Source organism: Vicia villosa, linkage group LG5, assembly GCF_029867415.1.
Source record: "Vicia villosa cultivar HV-30 ecotype Madison, WI linkage group LG5, Vvil1.0, whole genome shotgun sequence".
NCBI classification, from domain to species: Eukaryota; Viridiplantae; Streptophyta; class Magnoliopsida; order Fabales; family Fabaceae; genus Vicia; species Vicia villosa.
This window is the reverse complement of record NC_081184.1, coordinates 141543883-141566650: the sequence shown is the minus strand read 5'-3', so window position 1 is coordinate 141566650 and position 22768 is coordinate 141543883. Positions and strand designations below refer to the sequence as shown.

The 22768-nt window shown below is 34.3% G+C and overlaps 3 protein-coding genes and 1 long non-coding RNA gene across 4 annotated transcripts; 1 reads left to right on the top strand and 3 right to left on the bottom strand.

Moving 5' to 3' along the window:
- Positions 1-4342: 4342 nt before the first annotated feature.
- On the top strand, positions 4343-7062 carry LOC131607593 (uncharacterized). The gene is made up of 5 exons (XM_058879574.1): positions 4343-4991; positions 5987-6188; positions 6286-6687; positions 6793-6838; positions 6932-7062. The coding sequence occupies exons 2-5, from the start codon at positions 6154-6156 to the stop codon at positions 6935-6937; spliced, it is 489 nt and encodes a 162-aa protein (XP_058735557.1). The 5' UTR covers positions 4343-4991; positions 5987-6153; the 3' UTR covers positions 6938-7062.
- Positions 7063-11661: 4599 nt separating this feature from the next.
- Positions 11662-17213, bottom strand: LOC131605624 (uncharacterized). Its single transcript, XM_058877960.1, has 9 exons — positions 16718-17213; positions 16522-16608; positions 15987-16431; positions 15505-15892; positions 14919-15447; positions 13609-14829; positions 13290-13508; positions 12328-13185; positions 11662-12239 (listed from the first exon to the last, which is right to left on the bottom strand). Exons 1-9 carry the CDS (start codon positions 17211-17213, stop codon positions 11662-11664), a joined length of 4821 nt encoding a protein of 1606 aa, XP_058733943.1.
- An 833-nt stretch (positions 17214-18046) lies between these two features.
- Positions 18047-19132, bottom strand: LOC131605623 (uncharacterized). Its single transcript, XM_058877959.1, has 5 exons — positions 18978-19132; positions 18761-18881; positions 18514-18684; positions 18372-18428; positions 18047-18292 (listed from the first exon to the last, which is right to left on the bottom strand). Exons 1-5 carry the CDS (start codon positions 19130-19132, stop codon positions 18119-18121), a joined length of 678 nt encoding a protein of 225 aa, XP_058733942.1. The 3' UTR covers positions 18047-18118.
- A 519-nt stretch (positions 19133-19651) lies between these two features.
- Positions 19652-20079, bottom strand: LOC131607592 (uncharacterized). The gene is made up of 3 exons (XR_009285345.1): positions 20026-20079; positions 19841-19931; positions 19652-19760 (listed from the first exon to the last, which is right to left on the bottom strand). It is a non-coding gene; the product is annotated as an uncharacterized LOC131607592 (long non-coding RNA).
- Positions 20080-22768: the final 2689 nt, after the last annotated feature.

Below are 22768 nucleotides of genomic sequence, written 5' to 3'. Positions count from 1 at the left end.
CGTATCATCATCTTCATCATCATCGCAAATCACGCACTAACATCAACATCAACGCACATCAATCATCACACATCACGATCTACGGAACGTAAAAGAGAAAGAAGAAGCAGAGTATTACCTCCGGAGTTCTCATAATCTTCATTGAGCCTTTTGCTTATCGGAGGCGAGATTTAACGGATCTGCGATGGAGAGTTTGATTGAGAGGCGGAGAGATGATGATCGAAGCAAGGAGGTGTACGGCGGCGAGAGGTGAGGAGCTGTTTGAGAGTGGAGACCGTGAAAGTTGAATCGGAGAAGACGAAGAACATCGCCACCATCACGCCGTCGTGGGAGACAGGGATTTGATTTCAAGGAACCACCGCCATCACCGCCGTCGTGTTCGCTGAGAAGGATGGAGAAGAAGAACGTGATTATCACAAGTTTGTACCCTAGTCCCTTTTCAATTTTAACACTGTGTTTAATTGAAGAATTGTTAATAATTGGTGATTAATTAGATTTAATTGTTGTTAATTAGGGGTTAATTTGAGTTAATGGACATTAACCTGAATACTAACTTGGGATTTAATTGATATTATCTGAAGCATAAGAATTAGAACTAGAACTTGAACAAATCTAAATGCTGGACATCTTTGGGCCACGAATTCAGTATCTCACCCATTTGAAGGCCCGTTGCACCACTTTTTGTTACAAAAATTGAACAATAAACAATTCTCTGGGCCTTTCCACCGAAATTTATGTTCATACACCCAGAGAGGCCCATACGCCTCTCACAGTTTCAAAAAAACTGAACAAAAATAGCTTTGGGCCAAAAGCCTTTGGGCCTTGCGCCCTCTTTGCTGATTGCACATCTTTTTTCAGCTTAAAACCCCCTGTATACATTTTGTTTCTATATCATTTAACTTTTTTTAGTTAGTTAGTTTTTTAGTATTTTTAAGCATAATAAAAACAAATGAAATCATGTTTTAATTTTTGTTTAGAATTAGAATTTAATTTCATGTTTCTAGATGGTAAAAAGATAATACAAAAACATGCAATCTCTTATATTTGTTAATATTTTTTAGCTTTATGAAAAAACATAAAAAACATGTAATCTTTTCCTTGTTAGAATTTTGATGTTCATGTGCATAGTTTAGTTCTAATTCTTTGATAAAAATGTCATAAAAAACAATTTAATCTTGTTAGATTTTATTTTAGAATTTACTTAGAATTTAATTGCTATTATTTTTATGGTGGTGCGCGTTTGCCTTGTTATTTCTGATTTGGTTGTTGAGATGTGCGAGGTACTTCAAGAGAGCTTTCGATTGCGATTCGACTTGCTTCGTGTTCCACTTTATTTGTGGGACACGATTTCGTTTCTGGTGCGATTGTTTTGCATTGTGTTCCACTTTATTTGTGGAACACGAACCTATTTCCGATGCCAGTCACTTGATCTCTCATTCATTGAGATGTATACCCTTGTATTGTCTGGACTGTTTCTCTTGCAGGTTGCTTATGTGGTTATGCACGACGCGTACCACATGTCGCTTGTGATCTATTTTCACGACGACGCTTTCTGACTCGCTTTGCTTGATGATGGCTTACGCGAAGTATTCTGGACTTCTCTGCTTACGCTTGCTAGCTCATTGCGGATTTGCTATCCGTTCGGTATTGTCTCCTGGTCCCTTTTACCACTTTCCGCATCATCCTTTAACATGAGAAGTAGGACCTAGACATGCATCTGGCCAAGCCCTCGAAAGAGGCTCTGTTTTTGTTGGTGTGTTTATATTTGTGCTTTGCGGCAGGGAGTCACGGTGTAATAAGTCCTATATGGCACTCCGTTAAGTCCTCATGGAAGGCATGCGGTCAAGGGTTCGTAATCAACCCCCGCCTAGTCTCATCGAGTCTGTTCAGTATGCGCACGCCTCGCGTTGCTTGCTTCCGAACGTGCAAAAGATCTTGTTATCGAGTATGTCAGGAAAAGGGTTCATGCAGCCGGACCCCCGCCTTTCCTATAGCTCGCGTCGCTCGACGTTGATGCTCGGTGTACGCACGCACCGTTTTCCTTTACGATCCGTGACGGCTTGGTTGCTGAGAGGGGACCGCCCTCTTGTCTATGGCCTGATCATTTTCACGAGGTCTAATGCTTGGTTGACTTGGGTTGAGCTGCTCCCCTTGGCTATGGCGGGACCGCTTTTCTACCACTCGGTCAGTACCGTTGGTTTTGTTTGCTTTACGAGCGGATGCTCGTTTGTGTGATATTCTTGTGTGCCTCCCCTTTTCCCTCGCAGGTTGACTAGCTTAGTTTAGACTTGTACCCTTTGTATGATAACATTAGGTAGCAAGCTTTCCCCCTTAGCTTAGGTTTTCCTCATGCATTGTTTAAAACACAAACCACACTCTTTGATTTTCTTTTCTTAAGAGCTTGTTATTTCCGCTCCATTCCCAGCATAAGTCTCCAAAGGTCGAGCAGCGGAGTGTGAATGTAACTCGTTCACCTAAAAAACACAAAACAAACAGAAACTAGTTAGCCGAGCTACGGTAGCTCTGATTCTGCAAAACAGATACGTAGGCAGCGGGGTAGGGCCCGTGCGAGCATAATCCTTTCTTTTCCCTACATTCTGCATTCATTTTAGTCCATATTAGCGTAGATTTGTTACACACCCATAGATTTAGACACAGGCGTGGATACCATCGAGTACGATGGGCGTGAGGGGTGCTAATACCTTCCCCTCGCGTAACCGACTCCCTTACCCTTTTTCTCTGGTCGTGAGACCGCTGTTTTGTTTTGTGGTTTTCTGGCATTCCATTCCTTTTCAGGATAAATATGTTAGTGGCGACTCTGTTAATTTTCGCGGTAGCGACAGCAAAGCATACTATCGCAAGATGTCAATTTATTCAGAGGATGAGGGTTTTCTGATGCACTTCTTCCAGGATAGCTTGGCTGGGGCTTCTTTGGAATGGTATGTTCAACTCGAGCGCACTCATATCCATTCTTGGAGAGATCTTGTGGAGGCTTTCATTAAGCACTATCAGTACAATGTTGATATGGCACCCAACAGGACCCAGTTGCAGAGTTTGGTTCAGGGGTCTAAAGAATCTTTCAAAGAGTACGCTCAGAAATGGCGTGAGTTAGCCGCAAGAGTTCAGCCACCTATGACTGAACGTGAGATGATTGACATGTTCACCAGTACTTTGTCTGGACACTATTATTTGGCTTGCAGTGCTTCAGCAAACTTTTCTGAAATGTTGAGATATGGTGAACGAGTTGAGATAGGTCTAAAGATGGGGAAAATTCAGTTGGGAGCTTCTTCTAATTCTGCTGTTGGTAAGAAGCAAGCTGAAGGTTATGCCAGAAGGAAAGAAGGAAATGCGGATGCCATATATGGAAGAAGGGGTTCAGGGAGAAGCAATTCACAGGTTAATGCTGTCATGATCCCAGTACCACAACAACAACAACAGCAGGGACAGCGTTCCAGTAATGATCGCTATCCTCCCAGGACTAGGCCTCACAGAAAGATTGATCCGATTCCTATGACCTATGCTCAGGTGCTGCAACATTTGCTTAAGATTGAAAAGATTACTTTGAGAGATGCTCCGAATGCTCCGGACACACAATCTCCGAATTACAATGCGAATGCACGATGTGCTTTCCATTCAGGTGCTGCTGGGCATGATACCGAGAGGTGTATTGCGTTGAAGAATAAGGTCCAGGACTTGTTGGATCAAAAGATTATTCAATTCACTCCTACACCCAATGTTGTACCCCAAAATTTGCCCTCATATAATTATAAATGTCATTTTATTTCAATTAAGTGACATGGCACATTTGGTAAGAATTTGAGGGTAAATGGTACAAGAGCGAGAGGTCCCGGGTTCGAATCCGACTCCTAACATTTTTCCCTTTTTATTTTCTAACTTTATTTTATTAGTATTTTATTCCAAAAAAATCACAAAAATATATTTTCTTTTTAATTTTTCGTTTTTTATTTATTTTATTTTTTAAAAATAATTTTATTTTATGATTTATGCACTTTTTATCACAAATTAATCAAAAATCACAAAAATTAGTTTTTTTAATAATTTAATATTAATTTTCGTTTTTTATTTTAGTTATTTTTGAAATTTTGTTATTTTAACTTTTTTCAAATTCTTATGCATAAAATAACTCAAAAAATTATAAAAAATATATATGGTAGTTTTTTATTCAAATTCAAGTTACATTAAAGTTTTGATTTGACTTTCCTATTTCTAGAAAAAAAATAAAAACAAATATTTTGATGTTTAATTTAGTTATTTAATTACTGATTTTGTCTTAACTAATTTCTATTTTAATTTAACCTAAAATTCTAATACAAATAGAGACACTTTCTCAAAACTTAGGGAAGACAAGAACCTTATCGTCTCTCTCTCTCACCTAACAGTCTGCCACCGAAAAAAACCCTTATTCACCACTAATCTAAAAATATCACATGAACCAAAACTAAACAACATCACCTTTCATGCCGTCAATCTAAACTTTCTCCATGACAACCATTAACCTCACTCATAAACAAAACTTTAACCATGAAAACCAATCCCTCATAACCATATCTCACCATCAAATCTGTTGTAAATCTGATATCAAAAGACAACAATAACCAGCATTTCAAATGATAAACCACAAATCAGTTTTTTTTTAATTTACACCATTGCCTTATTTGTTTTTTTTTTCAGGAAAGAAAGAAGGAGAAACGATATCGGGGCAGCTCCGCCGCGCCTCAAGGTCGTCCACCCGCGCCGATTCACCACCGTGTCGACACCGCGTCCTCCTTGATGCAACCGCAAAGACAAATGTTTGCCCTTCCACCGTTCACACGCGGAATCCACATCAACACGGAAACACAACCACCGTCGATCCAACCGCTTGGCCACGCGCGGGTTCTCTAACTCCGGCCATCCAGAACCACCACGGCTCTGTTTCCTCCCCGACGCGAGAACCACCTCACAGATCGTCGACCTCCCAGCTCAAGCAGGTAGACTCGTTCCACTTATTTCACCCTTTTGCAAGATTAAGTATTTGAATGTTTGTGTTTAGTAAAAAAAAAAGTATTTGAATGTTTGTGTCTTCTGAAATGTAGAAGGGAAGAGATGCAGAGATGAAAAGAAATTGTGTTTGTGTTTCACGTTTAGAATTTTATGTGTGGTAAATGTTGTTAAGGTTTCTATCTTTTAATAATACCCTGCCACATGTCAGTGATCTAGTGGCCTTGAGATTCTGGATGAAATTTTTTGAATTGGTCATGCTGATGAAATAGAGATGCACCGCCCCAAGTCCCTTCTATTTGTTTCTCTTCAATTTTTCTTACTAACTAGTAAAGGACCCGTGCGCTCGCACGGGTCACGTAAAGTCGGTATAAATATTTAATATATTTAATATGTTTATGGTTAAAGAATTCTAATAAAAGTTATAATAATTAAAAAAAAAAAATTCGTAAATAATAATTAGCATATCCATATTAATTTAATGTATAAAATTTTATTTGTTTTCAATATGATATTAAAATTGGATAAAAAAGTTCATAGTATTATAAATAAATAATTATTATAAAAACAATTAAATAAATAAAGTTTTAGATACTGTAGAAATGATGTACTAATGTGAAATAGCGGGTCACGTAAAGTCGGTAGGAATAAACATTAAACAAAAAAAATTACGGTTAACGATTTATATAAAATAATATATTAATTAAGATAAACAATTTATTCGATGATAATTAAAAATTCAATATAAATTTAAATAGGTATTTTTAATTTGTTTTTTGCTATAAATATAAAGTCATGTTTGATGCACTAACATGTTTAATAATCTACGCAACGAAATAATTAAGTATTTGTATTACATTATATAATAAATATAAATCAATCAATTATTTTCCCACCCAATAAAATCATTTGACTTTTAGATTATGGTGTGAAATTAATTATTACTATTAAAAAGATATAATTAAATTTACTTCTGCATGTACAGAAAAAGGCATTTCAACAGTTTCCAAAAACTTGTGCACGTTTACCTACTGAAAGGAAGTCTAACAGGTAATGGGAGTTTGAGTATATATAGTACAAAGGACACAGTTTTTTTCCACTCTTCAAGTACCAAATCCTGAAACCTAATCCGTGAGTTGGAGATTTCACAAAATGGGTAGCTTCTCCCAAGTTGCAAAGGCTTGCAGGTACTCTTCGTTCTTTTTTTTCTGTAATCGAATCTCATTGTTTCGTTTGTTTGTTATGAAATGTCACTTTTGTTCATTATTTTTTCTGATTTTGCAGAACTATGAAATTTTTTGTTGTTCAAGACCCAGTCAAACGATTGGCGATTAAAAGGAGGATGAAGCAAAGATCGAAGATGTTGCGGATGAGTTTGAAGACGAAGAAAGAGCGGATTACCAAGTTGTGCACTGAGTGGGCTTTGCATGTGATGGATGGTGTTGCATGCGCCTGGCAAAGGGGAAGTAAGATTCAGAACATAGCAGGGGTGTGGCAGGATGAGATGCTTGGAATCAGGTGGTCGGGGAAGCATCAGGAATTGAGGGGTGGCTTGAGGTTCGCTGTACTTGAAGACGTGGAATTTTTAACGGATGTTCTGGGAAGTGTTGGACTGGAGATAAACCCCAGAATGATAGAAATATCGAACTCAGTGTATATTGGGAATTTTTTCTTTGAAAATGAAAGGTATAAGAATGTTATTATCCGATTTTCCGAAAAGGCATGCTATTAGGTTATATGAATTCAATTTAAATTTAAGCATTAAGTCTGTGTATGTTGTTTAAATGACAGAGAATGGATGATATGGACAGAGTTGGTGGAGAAGCTGAAAAGAATGGTTAGATATATGTTTTACGTGTTAAATTATTTGTTGCTGTCATTGTATGTTTCTGAAAGTTAACAGAAAAATTATCATTCTGTTGTATTGCAGGGTTAAAGAATATGTGTTGTTGGGTATTGATGGCTATGGTGAATGAAGAAGTGCAAAGTTTTGGAAGAACAGTAGATTGTTTTGGATGATGTTGTTGGGCTTTTTTTTTTTTCTATTTCAGTTGTATGTGGATTAATGTTATGTTTAAGACTTTTTGTGTTTGTTATTCATCAGTTTTCTTTGGATTGAAACAGCTAATGTTATCCTTGCTACTCTATAATTGCAATATAATAGTCATATGCTTTGCAACAATGTGTGAAAATCAAATGGATGAGCATGGTTTAAAATTATCATTTATGTACTCCTGTTAGTATAATTTGGTTATGTTTAATATTTTACTTATTTTTCAACATAAACTTCAAGTTAATAGGAGAATGGGAACTCTGATATATATATTAAAATATGCACATAAGCATATCAGTATGGCTAATAAATCTTGAAACATGTATTATAGTTTAGTTAAGTATGTATACAAATATATATATAAATTCCCAATGTTTTTGAAACATATTAGTAAGTGTTGAAGAATAGTAATAAAAATGTTTTGTATAATATTAAAATTAGTGGGATCAATAAGCAAAGTAATATTAGAAACTATAAATTTCATATTAGATTGTATAATTAATTTTTATTTAATAGGCGAGTGGAAAAAAAACAACTTGTCAACTTTTCTTAGTAAAAGGTATTCTTTTGTGTAATTAATATTTTTAAAAGAATTATATATGGATTATTTATCAACTATTATTTGCATAAACTTTAAATTATGAATAATATATATGTTGATAAACACACATAAGGATGTCAATATGTGTAAAAAATATTGTAACATGAATTATAACTGAGTTAATTATGTATAAGAAAAGATATATAAATTCCTATTGTTTTTTTAATATGTCACAAAGTGTTGAAAAATAATAAAAATAGGTTGTTGAAATTTATTTCCATAGGATTTTAAAATTAGTGGGATGAATAAGCTAAGTAATATTATAAAATATTATTTTATTGAACTATTTAGTAATTAATTTACAATAGATGTGTGAGTTGAAACCAACATCTTGACAATAATCATATATTGAATATTTATCTACAAATATTTACATAAATTTTTAATTATTATAACATTGGTTTGATTTATTAAATGTGATTTTAAAAAATAAATTTTTGAAATAAAGTAGGATTGATAGAAACTATTTTTTGTTCCTAAAAAGTGGATTTTAATAAAAAATATATAATGTTATGTTTTTTTAAAACACAGCAAAAATTAGAAAAGAGTAAGTAATAAAAAAAACAAAGGAAATCTAAATAAAACTAACGTGTACTGCATGGAATAGGTAGAGTTTAAAAAAAGTATATGCATGTATGTTTGGATTTAAGAGATAGAGATAAATTAAATGGCTTTCTTTTCGTTAGACTACAAAGTGTTGTTTTCAAATTAATTAGTAAATGTTTTGGTTACACGGGGGATCATAGGTAACAGTCATTATTGATTGAGATAGGGGTCATTTACTGAATAAGTCTAGGGAAAAGAAAAAGGAAACGTGCAAAGTTGAGTTATAACATATTTTGAACTGTTTACATTACACAACTTCTCTCCTTCTCATTCCAGTCTTTATCAAAACACTTACATCACTTCTGGAGATAGCAACAGTCTTCGACGATGAGGTTTGGAAGAAAGCCAGCGTATGGGTGGTTTCCAGATGAGGAAGAAGAAGTTATCAGGTTAGATACATGAATTCCTATTTAATTTATTTGTTTTGGCATAAAGTTCATGTGCGATCTAGTTAGGTTTTAGGGTTTTTTTTATTTCTGATGCATGCTAAAATAGATTTGTTTGATTAAAAGATCATGATGTGAATGGAGTTTACTGTTTAATATTTCCCAGATCAGGTCTTCGAAACGTTGTGGGGGGTCAAGTTGTATTGCAATTTTTGTTTGCCTGATTCTGTTAATCTATGAAGCATAGGTGTTTTATTCTGGGTCAATAGTGTGGTGTTATATATATTTTAAAGTTGTTAATCTTTCAAATATTCCCTGTACATGGTATATTTGGGGTGTTAATCCGTATTTGGGATTAATAATGTGCTCATGCAACTATAATTTTTCTTTCAGTGAGGAGGAAGCAATGAACGAAATTCAAAAACTCGTAGGTGAGGTTGAAGATGGCTCAGCTTCACAATCATCTGTCAGGTCGGTGAGAAAGGGTAAAGCAAATTCTAAGAAATCTGTTAGATTTGCAGAAACTTGCAACAATGTCCCTGCAGTTGTTCCAAATGTCAACAATACTGTTGTTCCTATGAGTAGTGTGAAGCTTGAAGAAGTTGATGTCCCCCTTGTCTCTGCGAACGATAATGTACAGACTAACAAAAAAACTGAGAAGTCAAAAACTGTTGTTGATAAAACAGTTGGGAAGAAAGCAGCTGAAGTTGAGAGGAGGAGTAATAGCAAAAATCTTGGAAGGACTGCCAACTTAAGATCTGTTACAGATGGGAGTGAGAGGAGCACAATGAAACTTGCGAAGAAGGGGAAAAATGTTTCAAATGTTAGGATAAGAATGTGGGGAGGAAAGCCAACATACTGCTGGGATATTGCTATAAAGAATTCAAGAGTAAAAAAGGATAATGTCCAGGTAAGCATACTGAAAATCGACCTCATATTTTAATACTTTGCAGATCTCAAGTGTTTATTCAATGAAAATTTGTGTTGTTGCAGCATTTCCCTAAGCAGATAGCAATAGACTGCTTGGCAAGTAATCAGAAGGAGGTAACTATTAGAGATTGTGATTTGAAACAACAATTCAAGTGTACTGTGAAGACGGCATACCGCAACGGGGCTCCGAGTCCGGCTGAGAAATACATGACTAAAGGATGGTACGACTATGTGAAGACCAAGGGGTTCAAGAAAGGCGACACACTGACTTGTCAGTTGGCGAGACATGGCACTTTCATTTATGTTACGATGAAGAAGAAGTGATGGGGCTGTTGAAAGGTGGTGGAAGTACTTTGCTTTTTTTGTCTGTTGTTGAAGTAGTTTCAAAGACCAAAGTCTTTGAATTTTTTGTATCTGGTGGTGACTTTTATAACTTATCTGAACAATGTTTTTTGTTTCCCCTATGGGTTGGTACTTTGCTCTAATGTTGAATGACTTTATCAAGACTACTATTATGGCACATGCTAAATTTTGAATGGTTATATGTTTTGCAAATCCTTGTGTTCTACATACTTCATGGTTGCTCCTTTACATTGGCCATCATGATTGGATCATGTGTGTTAAAATAGTTTATTTACATGAATTATATATGAAATGTTTTTTTAAGAAATTTTGTTTGATAAACAATTTACCATGTTAAAACCAAATTACACTTTATAAAGAATACATATTATACAATCAGCTTATATATATAGCAACTTCAATTTATGTAGGCAAACATATTTATTAAATGTATGGAAGGAAATATAGTGTCATGTATATTTAAAGGTCTGATTTGTAACATCTACTAACTACTAAAAAAATTGCAATAATTAATTTTTTGTTGTTAAAACTCGTTTACCAAACATGCTGGATATTTGTACATATAAAAAATGTAGGCCCATCAGTGTTGTCTGGCCCAAAAAATAAGGGTTATCACTATCTATCTATATATAGAATTTTTTGTCATAATGCATCAGAATTGAGGTCCTTATAAAATTTAATTCTGATATGGTGAAGTGGGGAGTTCCATTCGTCCCTTCTCCATCAAGCAGGTAAGTATAATTTGCATGCATGTTGTAATATAATAAATGGATTCCCCTGTTTTCTAAAATCTTTGCTTAATAGCAGTGTTATTCTTTACAATTTGTGTTTCAGTGATCCTGAGAGAGACAGTCTTGAATGGGCTCATAACATTAACAAAGAGTTTGAGCAAGAGCAGGAAAAGATGTTTGAAACACTCATAAAAGATGGGTTTCTTACTGAAGCTGAGTGCATGGCTGATCACACCGGGGAGGTAAAGTGGAAATCTAATATCACAGAAGCGAACATGCGAGGCCAAAATGCTCTGGTAAGTTCAAAACCCAGTTAAATCCACTGCCGTATATAGATCTATATATATCGTGGGTTAATAAGTAGAAAGTTATAATGCAGAATATTCCAATGGAAATATCAAGGACATGTTTTCGTAAAGACCAAAATGAAATAAGGATGGTAGATCTTATTGACGGAAAGGGATATCACTGTCGTATTCTTAAGGCTGGCAGGAATGAGTATGAGAAACGTATTGGAGTTGGTTGGTACGAATTTGCAAAGTCAAAAAATCTTCAAGTTGGAGATTTCATAGAATTCTCCATGATTCCATTTTCAGATCTGATGTTTGCGTTCTTGGGGAAAAAAGTAGCTGATTAGGATGTAAAGATGTTACTTGTAGCTTTAAATTTGTTGTTGATGGTACTTAGATTGTAATCACAGATGGCTCTGTAATGGATTTAAATTATGGTTATCAACGTGAATATTTTTACTATGCTAAGCTTTGAATTGTTGATGTTCTACAATCATTGATATTATGGCAGCTATAATTCATCGTAAGTCTTCAATCCAGTTGTACAGATGAAAATAAATTATCAGTATGCAAAGATGATATCAAATCTTCCATTCATGACAGTTAATAAGTTGTTTAAGTTGTAAGCTAATTTTAGGCAACTGAGCACAAAACATATACCAATAACAACAGGTCCATAAATATTGCAAAAACTTATAGACTACACATTTTCAAACACTTCTTTGAAGACAACATTTGTTGTGGTGGTCAATGGAAGTTTCTCCTTATCATGGATCAAGATTTTAAGGCCTTTTCTGCTCTTTACTCTTGAAACTGCAACATATAACTGGCCATGGCTGAATACGCTCCTCGGTAAATATATGCCAACATGATCCAAAGACTGACCTTGAGATTTATTAATAGTCATAGCATAACAGACTGTTATAGGAAACTGTCTTCGTGTCATCCTGAATGGCCATGGCGTCTGCGTTGGAGTAATGTCCATTCGGGCAATATAAATGATACCGCCGATGTTCTTGCCTGAAATGATTTTAGCTTCGATGACATGATCAGCCAATCTTGTAACGATTAGACGTGTTCCATTGCATAAGCCTTCTGCTTGATCAATATTCCTGAGCAGCATGATTGGAGTATTTACTTTCAATCTGATCCTATGATTAGGAAGTCCCGACGTTCTCAGTCCATTCAGAAACTCAGGAGTTAAAACATCAAAACATTCATTGCCATCACCATCATGCGTGTCGACTGAATCAGAGCTTAGGTATTCTTTTTCATCCCCTGAAAATGCAGTGCCTTTATATTATGATCTCTTAAAGATGGAAGTGAAAAATCGTCGGATAAATTTTCACAAAAAATTAAATATTACCTGGAAGATTGTCTAATACATAGTGATTTATTTCATCTACTGTCTCAATTGTTCCAGCCAATATTGCCCTTGACTGCAGAAAAGCTACATTATTGAATTTAGCTTCAAAATTTGGATAAGTGTTTTCGAATATGGCTCGAAGGGGATCATCGAAATTAGATATCAAAATATCTGCTGGGATATCAATATCAGCATAGCCATCGTTAGGTTCTGCCAGTTTTCCATCTCCAACTTTTAATATCCAATTTGAAAACCGTTCTAACTCGGATGCCGATATGGTCGTCCCAGATTGCTGAAGCCTCATGTTTTTTGTAAGTTTCAGAACCTTACAATGATCCCAAATGTATGATGAATTGATAGTTGCATGAATTATATCTGAACGGCTGCCTCTTGGAATAACCGGTAGAATCTGTCTGAAATCCCCACCAAACACAATTACCTTCCCACCAAATATTTTATCAGATGACCTGGTTCCACCCATGATATCTCTGAGTGTTTTATCCAAAGCTTCAAAACAAAATTTGTGACACATGGGAGCTTCATCCCAAATTATCAATTTAGATAATTTTAGCATGTTACCCCTGTCACTACCCTTGTTAATGTCGCATGTCGAAGATTCAAGTGTGGGGATCGGAATTTTAAATTTCGAATGTGCCGTTCGACCACCGGGGAGCAAAAGGGATGCAATACCTGAAGAGGCAACTGTCAAGCATATTTGTCTTCTTGATCTTATGTAGGAAGCTAATGTTCTCCACATGTATGTTTTCCCTGTACCGCCGTATCCATACAAAAAGAATACCCCTCCGTTCTGGGTATCGACAGCTGTCAAGATTTGTTTGAACACATCTCTTTGTTCATCTGAAATAAAGTCAACACATAATTTAGATGCTTCATATTAGAAATATAAGTTTCTAAGTTATATGAAATTCTTCTGCCTAATTGATGTTAACTACTATTTACACCTGTGAGGTTATTATACAGCGTATTAAACTGTTGAAGTTGTTCAGCAGGATCGTAGTTTCTCTCTTCGTAAATTAAATTATTTCCAAGCTCCTCATTTATGTAACCATGTGGTTTTGGCATTCCAGGAAAATCACTTAAACTCTTTCTACTGCGTTGGAGAAGTTTTTCAATTTCAATCAACGTCAGATTGAGAATTTCTTCATTTGTTAGGCGCAGATCTGTTAAATGAACAAAAATAAATAAATCGCTGGTAAATATTGGAATAGCATAGTAATATTATGTGTAATTAATTACTGTGATCATATTTTTGTAATATACCTCTGTTGTTTGCAATCCTTTGCTGAGAATACAGAATTCCATCAGATAACAGATGTTGAGTTTTACTCCATACATGCTTTGGCCTATTAATGCTACTTGACAATAACATGTGAACAAAAAGTAATCTCAAATAATGTCCAGAACCCCAATGAAATGCTTCTGTTATTGCAGCTATGAATTCTCGATCATCCCCAATAAATCCCATAGCAAAACATGCATCACGGAAAGTATCGTACCTAACATTGTTTACTGTCTTTATTTCATCGTAGCTTTTCGGCCCTTTCACATGTGTTAGCATCATCCTTAGATAGTACAACTCCCCGGTAGTTGGAGGAACCCAAATTAGTCTTCCAATTGTGTATCCCTTTTGTCTGGGTTTCCACTCTCTTTTTTTCTTAACGTATACAAACTTTGAAACAAAATTGCTATACGTTAGTTGGCGCGCTTCGTCGTATTTCTTGTTTGCTTCAAACCATGAAGTGAACATCGACTCAGTAACGCTCGGTTTATCAAGGACTTTGGTAATGGGACTGACATCAGTATAAAAAACAGAATTTTGTCCCTCCCCATGAAAGTGAAGTCTTTCTACAGCTGGTTTTCTTCCATGAATGGAAAAACCATAAATTCTCCAAGCAGCTTCACTTGGAGAAACGTACCTACAGTCAATATACTGCTTTATTTCATCGACGGTTTCGTGTTGCGAAACAGATCCATCTTCATTCATGACAATTGCAGCAGTTATTCTGTCGTATCCTTTGTTGATGTATTTAAACAAATATTTGACGGATGTGCTTTGATTGCACCATTCCATATTAATATGAGCTCTGTACTTCAACAATAACTTTGCATTGTAAGGAACAACAAATCTGTTATCAATCTCAATTCCATTCTTAGAAACTGTGTGTCCGTTGTCCCTTCGTCTATACACCGGATATCCATCTTGATCAACGATCGTATCACGTCTGAAATCTTTAGGGAAGTATTTAGAACATTTTCCTTCCTTCATACACGTAGAATTACGAAAAGCATTTCCGCAAGGTCCGTGTATCATGTGAGATTTGACCAAGTTATATAACTCTTCGTCGGTGTCTTTGTTTGGTATTTCTGCTGATATGATACGATCAATGTCAGCGGGTGTTGGGTACTTGCTCGACGGATGAAGGAAAATTAATATGTGCGCATGGGGCAACCCTCTTTTTTGGAACTCAATTGTGTACATATCTACAAATATAAAATGAACATATTAGCCTATAACATTACATTAAAAATGAATAAGGAAGTTAAATTAATCAAACTTACAAATTACTTACACGCAAGAACCTTTCCCATGATACTCTTTTTAGTCAAATCGGACAGTAACGAATCAAATTTCAATTTGAAGATTCTTGTTATGAGATCCGGACGATCAGACGCTTTCAGATTTGTAGAACTTAATACGCGCTGTATTTCTGGCCAATTGGGATTACATGTGAATGTAATAAACAAATCAGGAAATCCAACATAACTACAAATTGCCATGCCATCGAAATATAACTGATCCATAAATCTACGGCTTCCAACATACGACGAAGGTAGGACAACTCTTTTCCCTGTAGCTGCACCACGTGTATGTCCATTTGTCCTAGCATCTGCAAGATGATCATACTTCCCTACTCGTAGTTTTGACTGATTCTTTCTTAACCATCGAAGTCTCTCGGATTCCATCATTGTAAAACCATCTACCAAAAACTGTTGAAATAACCTCCTTGACCTGAGAATTGTCTGTGCCTCGTTTTTTCTTGACTGAATCCTAAAGGCGAACCACTCTCTGATTGTAAGTCTGTTTCTCTTGGTTGCATCCTCCCATGGAACATCGTCAATTTCCGATACCGTGGTCGTTGTTTCTGCATTACGGACCGCTGTAGATCCTTTATTGCGATGCCGTATGTTTGGTCTGTAACCATCTTCGCCGTAAGGGAAAAGTAAAGGATATTGAAAACCCAAATAAGAAGTGTGATATTCATCTATTCTCTGAAGTTGGCCACATTGTTTTTGCATTATAATATCCCTTTTTTCGGCAGTATCAACATCACCAACAATGAGAGCAGCAACTTCTGAAACTGTTGGTTGATTATATATTCTTCCATCATTTTGACGATCAGAAATGAGACGGAGTTTTAGATCTGCAACATTTCCTTGAGAAAGTATGTCCCTTGCCATCTTGAATGACTGAGCATGAACATTATGTTCATATAACATTGAAGACAACTTTTCAACTATATTAATATCAACTCCGTCCCTTTTTCTGCAAAACATCCAACATATAGAGTTCAGAATGTTGAGAATTGCAACAACAAAATAATATACAGTGTTGAAACAAAGATGTATAAAGTAAAAACCTGAAAATATCAAATCTATTCTGAACTTCATGTTCAGTATCGTATATATATAGTTGGGCAAAACGGGCCTTTTCACCTGGCAAAGGTAACATGCTGCCTATACGATGACATGTTTGACCTTGAATACGATAGTTAGGGGGACCTCTACCATTATTAAATCTGTTATCCATTTTAGCACCCGGAGAAGTAAATGCGAACATCATATTGTAAAGACGAATCTGTTGTTGGAATATTTTTGATTCACTTTCGTTTTGTTCAAACAACAGGCTCTGCAATACGGGTGGAGGTTGTCTCAACAAAGGTATTTGAACCTTTCCTTCTCCACAACACATTGAGAACTTAGGATTAGCAGAATGTCGAGACTTGTTTTTCCTCTCCATATACCACATATTTGCACCACATTGCTGACACTCACATGATGGGTCACCTAAATCGTAGTATTCTCCTAAACAAAAATGTACAGTTGTCAGGTAAAATAACATAATAGATAATGATTTTTTAAATAAAGAAACATATCAATAAAATAAAATACAACCTGATCTTTGAACATCTACTTCTTCAATGTCAGTGTCAAAACCTACTTCATGCTCGTCGTTTGAATAGTTGGAAACTGAACTGCAGGCTACAGCAGCATATAATAATATGAGTTAGAAAATATTATGTTATTATATTTGGTTAAGTGTAAGAACATTCAAAATCGGTTAATAATCCATCACAATAAAGATACTAACCATCTGAAGAATTACCGGAACCTTCATCCCCTTCACTGTCATCTTGGAAAAGTTCGTTGGTGCTGGAATCTGGATTAGGTGTATGGCTTGAAGATGCCGTCGCACCGCTCATAAACTGGTTATCAAATCTCCTTCTGAGGTTAACTCCTAAATTGTTAATGTTCTTTACAGAAACAACTCTTGGGCGTTTTTTTGCTAATGAACTTGGCAATGTATTCAATGTTGATACATTGTGAGTTTTCTGCTGTGTATTTCGATCAGTTATGGTGGAACTTGGAATATTTGGAGAAATAGAAGATAGTGGTAATCTGAAATGCGAAGATATAGTATCAGCAGGGGGTTGAGTTTGACATGCATTTTCTTTGTTCATTGCCGCCAATGCCTTGGCTCTCTTAGCTCGTAGAACACGAATTCTATGATGTCTAGCATCAAATTGCCTTTTTCTTCTGATAACATTCATGAAGTGATCATGCTCATCGCTTTGTTTCTTTTCCATGATTTCTTACTTTGAAGATACAATCATTCTGCAAAATATGGATGAATATGCAGGGAAGCATGAAATATATAGACAAAGACTCCCTCCAAACTATTTGTTTATGGAGGGAAATAGCTGAATATGAAAAGTTTATGTCATCTCCCTATTTTATGCAGTTAAAAATATTGTGACTTAATCATTAAATAAGCAAAAAATGAATGCACCAAGCAACCATAATTGCCTGAAGCGTGCACAAATAAGATGAGAATGTAGTGCAAGCTACTGTTCATATGTCAGGTAGGTATGATGGTTGACATGATGCTGGTGCAGTTTTCAAGAGCGACATTAAAAAATTTGTAAAACACATTTGGTGAGGTTATATTTAAATAATGCATGCAGTATTCAAATCAAGTTGCCAAAATTACATTGCCAAAATTTGTAAAACATTACTGTAAATAACATTGCCAAAATTATGGTTTAATGAAAAAATACTGTGCAAATCAAAGCGATTCTGATATATAATTTATTATTCAAAAATTAATTTTCACTTGCAGGTAAGAAGAAATATCATGTAGGATGGTTTACCACTTAATTTGTTTCCAAATAATATGGATCGTTTGTATAATCGGACAACATATCACGCAATATTAAACACAAACAACAGTTAATATACTTAGCATTGTATAATCGGGCAATATATCATGCAATATTAAACACAAACAACATACCATACACCATTGCTACAGAGAAATTATAAGAAAACCAAAATGATAATTGATATTTGATATCGTATGACAAAATGATAATTGATATTTAATCCATGGATCATAACTCGTGTATCTTGTACCAAAACATTAAAACAACTGTCAAGAAAATATCACAAAATAACAATAATGATGGAAATTAAAGTGGTTCTGGTGGAGTCTTCATGCATCCGATTCAATCTTAACTTTCTTTGCAGGCTTGGTTCCTGAGAGCTGGGTAGTACCATACGCTTGTAATTCGGAATCTTCAGCATCAAGATAAACAGGACTTCCTTTGGATGGAGTATTGGTCACTTGTTTATCAGGATCATTTTCTCCATATGCCGACAACGACTCCTGGAAGAAAACAAATTAACAGTAAGTATAAAGAAAATACTGTAATTAACAGGCTAAAGTTTAGTCAACATTAACATACAATGGATTCATCAACACGATCAACAACTGGGTTTTGGTTTAAAGATTTGCTATCTCCCTGCAAATCAGATATTGAGATGAAGATTAAGATACAAATATTGATAAATAGACATATGTAGATGTGCAAAGAAAAATTTCCATACTTCATCAGTAATATAATCTTTCTCAATTTCCTTTACAAACTCTTCATCATAGGAAAGTTTCCAAACAGATGCTTGGCCAAATGTTGGCTGAACTTTAGCCCTAAACGCCATCTTTTTACCAAGTAGCATGTCAAGATCATCTGGATATATCATTGGGTCGTCGTCACCTTCCTGCACATTAAATTCAATGTAAGTACTTCATTCATATACAAATAAACATTAAAATAGGTAATGAATTAAAATGAACCTCAAGCATTGCTTTATAAATACTATCAGCAGACTTTCCAATAATGTCGGCACAGTCAGAGTCCCAAAACACAAAGCGAAATTTGGAATCACCATCAACCACATATATGTCAACTCGATACCTTTTTACATAAATGCATAGGAAAATAAAATTAGAACACTACAAATATTGAATAATGGCAAATGAATTAATCTGATTAAAGGTTGAAAAATACAACCTCGGTATGGCATGTTCTACATTCTGTCCACATGAACATTTGTATGGATTGTTCACATCAGATGCCTTTAGAGAACATTTAGTACACCCATAATAAAACCAACCGTGTTTTGAGACAAAAAATCTTTGAGTTGTTCCAACAGTAACGCATAACATGTCCTAAGATACAATAAGTTGAATATAAAAAAAATGCAACACTCTAACAAAAATCATCTGTATAAAATAATATTGATCTTACTATTTGAAATTTGTTATAACCATGTACCTGTTTCACCTTGCAAAGTTCACTGAGAGAAATACACTTGGCCTTATGAAACGAAACTTTCGACTGGGGTGAATTGAGAGGCACCAGACCAAAGAGACATTCCCTTCGAAGACTGCGAAGGCTTTTCAGTCTGCTCATTTGACGGTAACCTGAAACATTGAACCAAAAATGAATGTAAATGATGATAAATTTTAAGGGAGCTTATTATACTTTAAGAATATAACAATTTGTGTATACTTTGATAAATACTCAGTTATCTCTGGAATGTCTTCGTTAATAAGCAACTTAGATCCACTCCAACCATTTGAGACTGAAAAAGACCAAAAATAGAGTATCAAATTTATTGCTCTGCGAATAGTATTTGAAAAATAGGAGATTATTGATACAAACCTTGTGATTCCTTTATCATTGCATGAGTTAGTATTATTACAATAGCACCACTGTTTTTTTTCGTCGTGGTAGAAGTCCAAAAATTTTGTTCCGTAGCTCTCCCATAATGTGCAGTTAACAATGACTCCTCTGCAGAAATAAACATAAAAAATATCAATAAGATAATAATGATGGAACACAGTTGTAATATTTGAATTGAGATAATTTACTTCAAGTCTTTAAGACTCAGTGAAACAAATGATTTTTTTCCAGAATTGTTGTATTGAAAATTGTTGATTTCTTGAACCACACCAATGATATCTACAAAACATAGTAAGAGAGAAAGTTAAAATCAACTTCTGTAATAATAAACAACATTGTAGTATGAAGAAATCAAATGACCTAATATATTTACCTTCAAGTCGGTTCATCTCACAATTTCCTCCAAGAATATCATTAAAGTCTTTGAAAAAAAAATCTTTTGGGAGGAAGGTTCTGAATTTCAACTTCCTTAACAGTTGTACCACCAATAAACACAAATTTCTTGTCGTGATCACAAAGCTTCCACTGAAAATCGTTTTCATATACAGTTCCATTGTTGATTATGCAAGACATGTTTTCGCGTATTCTTGCTTTCCATTTTGGTGTGTGGTCAGAACGAATCAAAACTTGTATCCTATCACCCTGACGATGACAAACAACAACAATATCATAACTGAAAAATATAATAACCTAATAAACTTGTTGAGAGAATACGGATCATTACCGATACGTCCATTAGAACCATCTCCAGATGCTCCTTACCCTTGCTGTTGATAACACTCCAAAAATCAACAACTCGAACGGCCAATCTCCATGTTTCTTTTGAATCGTTGAGATCCTTAATCGGGGAAAACTTTCTGCTCATATTCTGTTGAGAAAAGTAGTGGAAGAAACAGAACTCTATCAGTAAGGTTGAATGAAGAAAAAATAATGGAAATGGTGAAGGTGAAGAGAAACCCTACCGCTCCACTGCTGTTTGAAAAATGAGAATAGGGAGATGGAAAAGTTTACACATGCAGTGGTTAGACTTGATACGAAAATATATAGACATAGGGAGAAATGATGAAAAGTTTGTTTATCATAAATATGTATGTTCCACTTGCAGCTAAATTATAGAGTGCAGTACACGTTTTTGCATATTCCAATAAATAACTTTTGCATTAAGTAAAGTGTGGGAATGTAATGATGATTAAATGTAAAATTACGCTCAGGGGTATGCAAAACCATGTTTTATTGTTTGTCATTAGGGTAATTAAGGCAATTTGGTAGTAATTCATTTTTATATATTAAAATAGATGTTGTATTTTTTTAATGAAGTTGAACAATTTGAGCAGCATTTCGTGGCCTCTAAGGATGAATGATACATGGAAGGAAATCACACCTAAGGCAGCAGATAAATCTTATCTTAATCTTAATCTTAATCTACTTAATATAAATGTAAAGATGTCATGATGACAACCCTAGCCACATGTCATCCTTACAACAATCGAAACCACATGTCATCGTGAGAATAAAATCTTAATTATACAAACCTAATAATAATAATAATAATAATAATAATAATAATAATAATAATAATAATAATAATAATAATATTATGATTGATGAGATAGAAATCCAGGCCCAGACTCAAAGGCTACCATTACGGCTGCTGTAGATGAAATTGAGGACAATCTATATTACTACCTAATAATAATAATAATAATAATAATAATAATAATAATAATAATAATAATAATAATAATAATAATAATAATAATAATAATAATAATAATAATAATAATTCATGAGAATCAAACCTTAATTATACAAACATAATAATAATAATAATAATAATAATAATAATAATAATAATAATAATAATAATAATAATATTAATATTAATAAAATATTATGGTTGCTGAGACAGAAATCCAGGCCCAGACTCAAAGGCTACCATTACGGCTGCTGTAGATGAAATTGAGGACAATCTATATTACTTTAGTGATGTGATCTCTGCGGGAATTCCTGATGTTGAAAGGTTAATAACATACAGCCTTCTGACGCTTCAGATTTTTCCAGTACTTCTTCCTTCTCTAAGGATAGATTTCATAGGATTCACAGTACCAACAACTATTATCTTCCTTTGATTCGGATCAATGAAAATAGATTTCACTCCTGATTTCAAAACATTCACACTTCAATAAAATTAAATATTAAAAAAAATACTAAACCATAAAAAAAAAAAATTCAGAATAATAACAAGTTTGAAAAATTAAAGCAAACCTGTGAAAACAAAAGGGAAACTCTCGTGTACTTGAAGAAGAACTAACTTCAGCCCCTATTATGATTGACCAAACACTCAGTGGTTGCCGCCAAGAATACCATCAGATAGAGAGAGGGAATACCATCAGATAGAGAGAGGGTTGAAACAAACGGGGTTGAAACAAACGCTTCTTCCACTTCCGCAATCCGAAACGAGACCCAGTGACGCCGTGAAAGCTGAAGCAGAAGGTTTCTACGGAGTTCTCATGGGCGGCTAGAGAAAACCCTTTTTTATTAATTAATAATAATAAAAATTAACATAAATTTTATTTATTTTAATTTATTTACAATTACAATTATACACATATAAAGTTTTAGTTATTTCAATTTATTACCAATGATAAAATAAAAATAATTATAATTATTAGAAATAATATTTAAATGACAGTTATGTTATATTCATCAATGTCGTTATTATTCATCCATTATAAATTTATAACCTTTTGTGTCACATAAATATAACATTTTTTGTCGAGTGGTGAAGTGGTCACACATCTTCAAATTTTGTCAATCAATGTCATTATAGTCATTTATAAAAACTTTCTATTATGATTTCATGACAATTAAAAAATATTTACTATATTGACATCAATTCTTTTTTATAGATAATATTTAGAGAAAAATAAATTGATTTCTCATAATTATTCAATTAACATATTGCATATATTTATTTTTTCGTAATAAATTAAAGAGTCGTTTTTGTAGGAGCAATCTAAAAAATATATAATTGGAATAAATATTGAACTAATTTTTAAGTTATGTTTTAATATAAAAATAAGTTATAATTATTTGAAATACTCACATTTTTTACT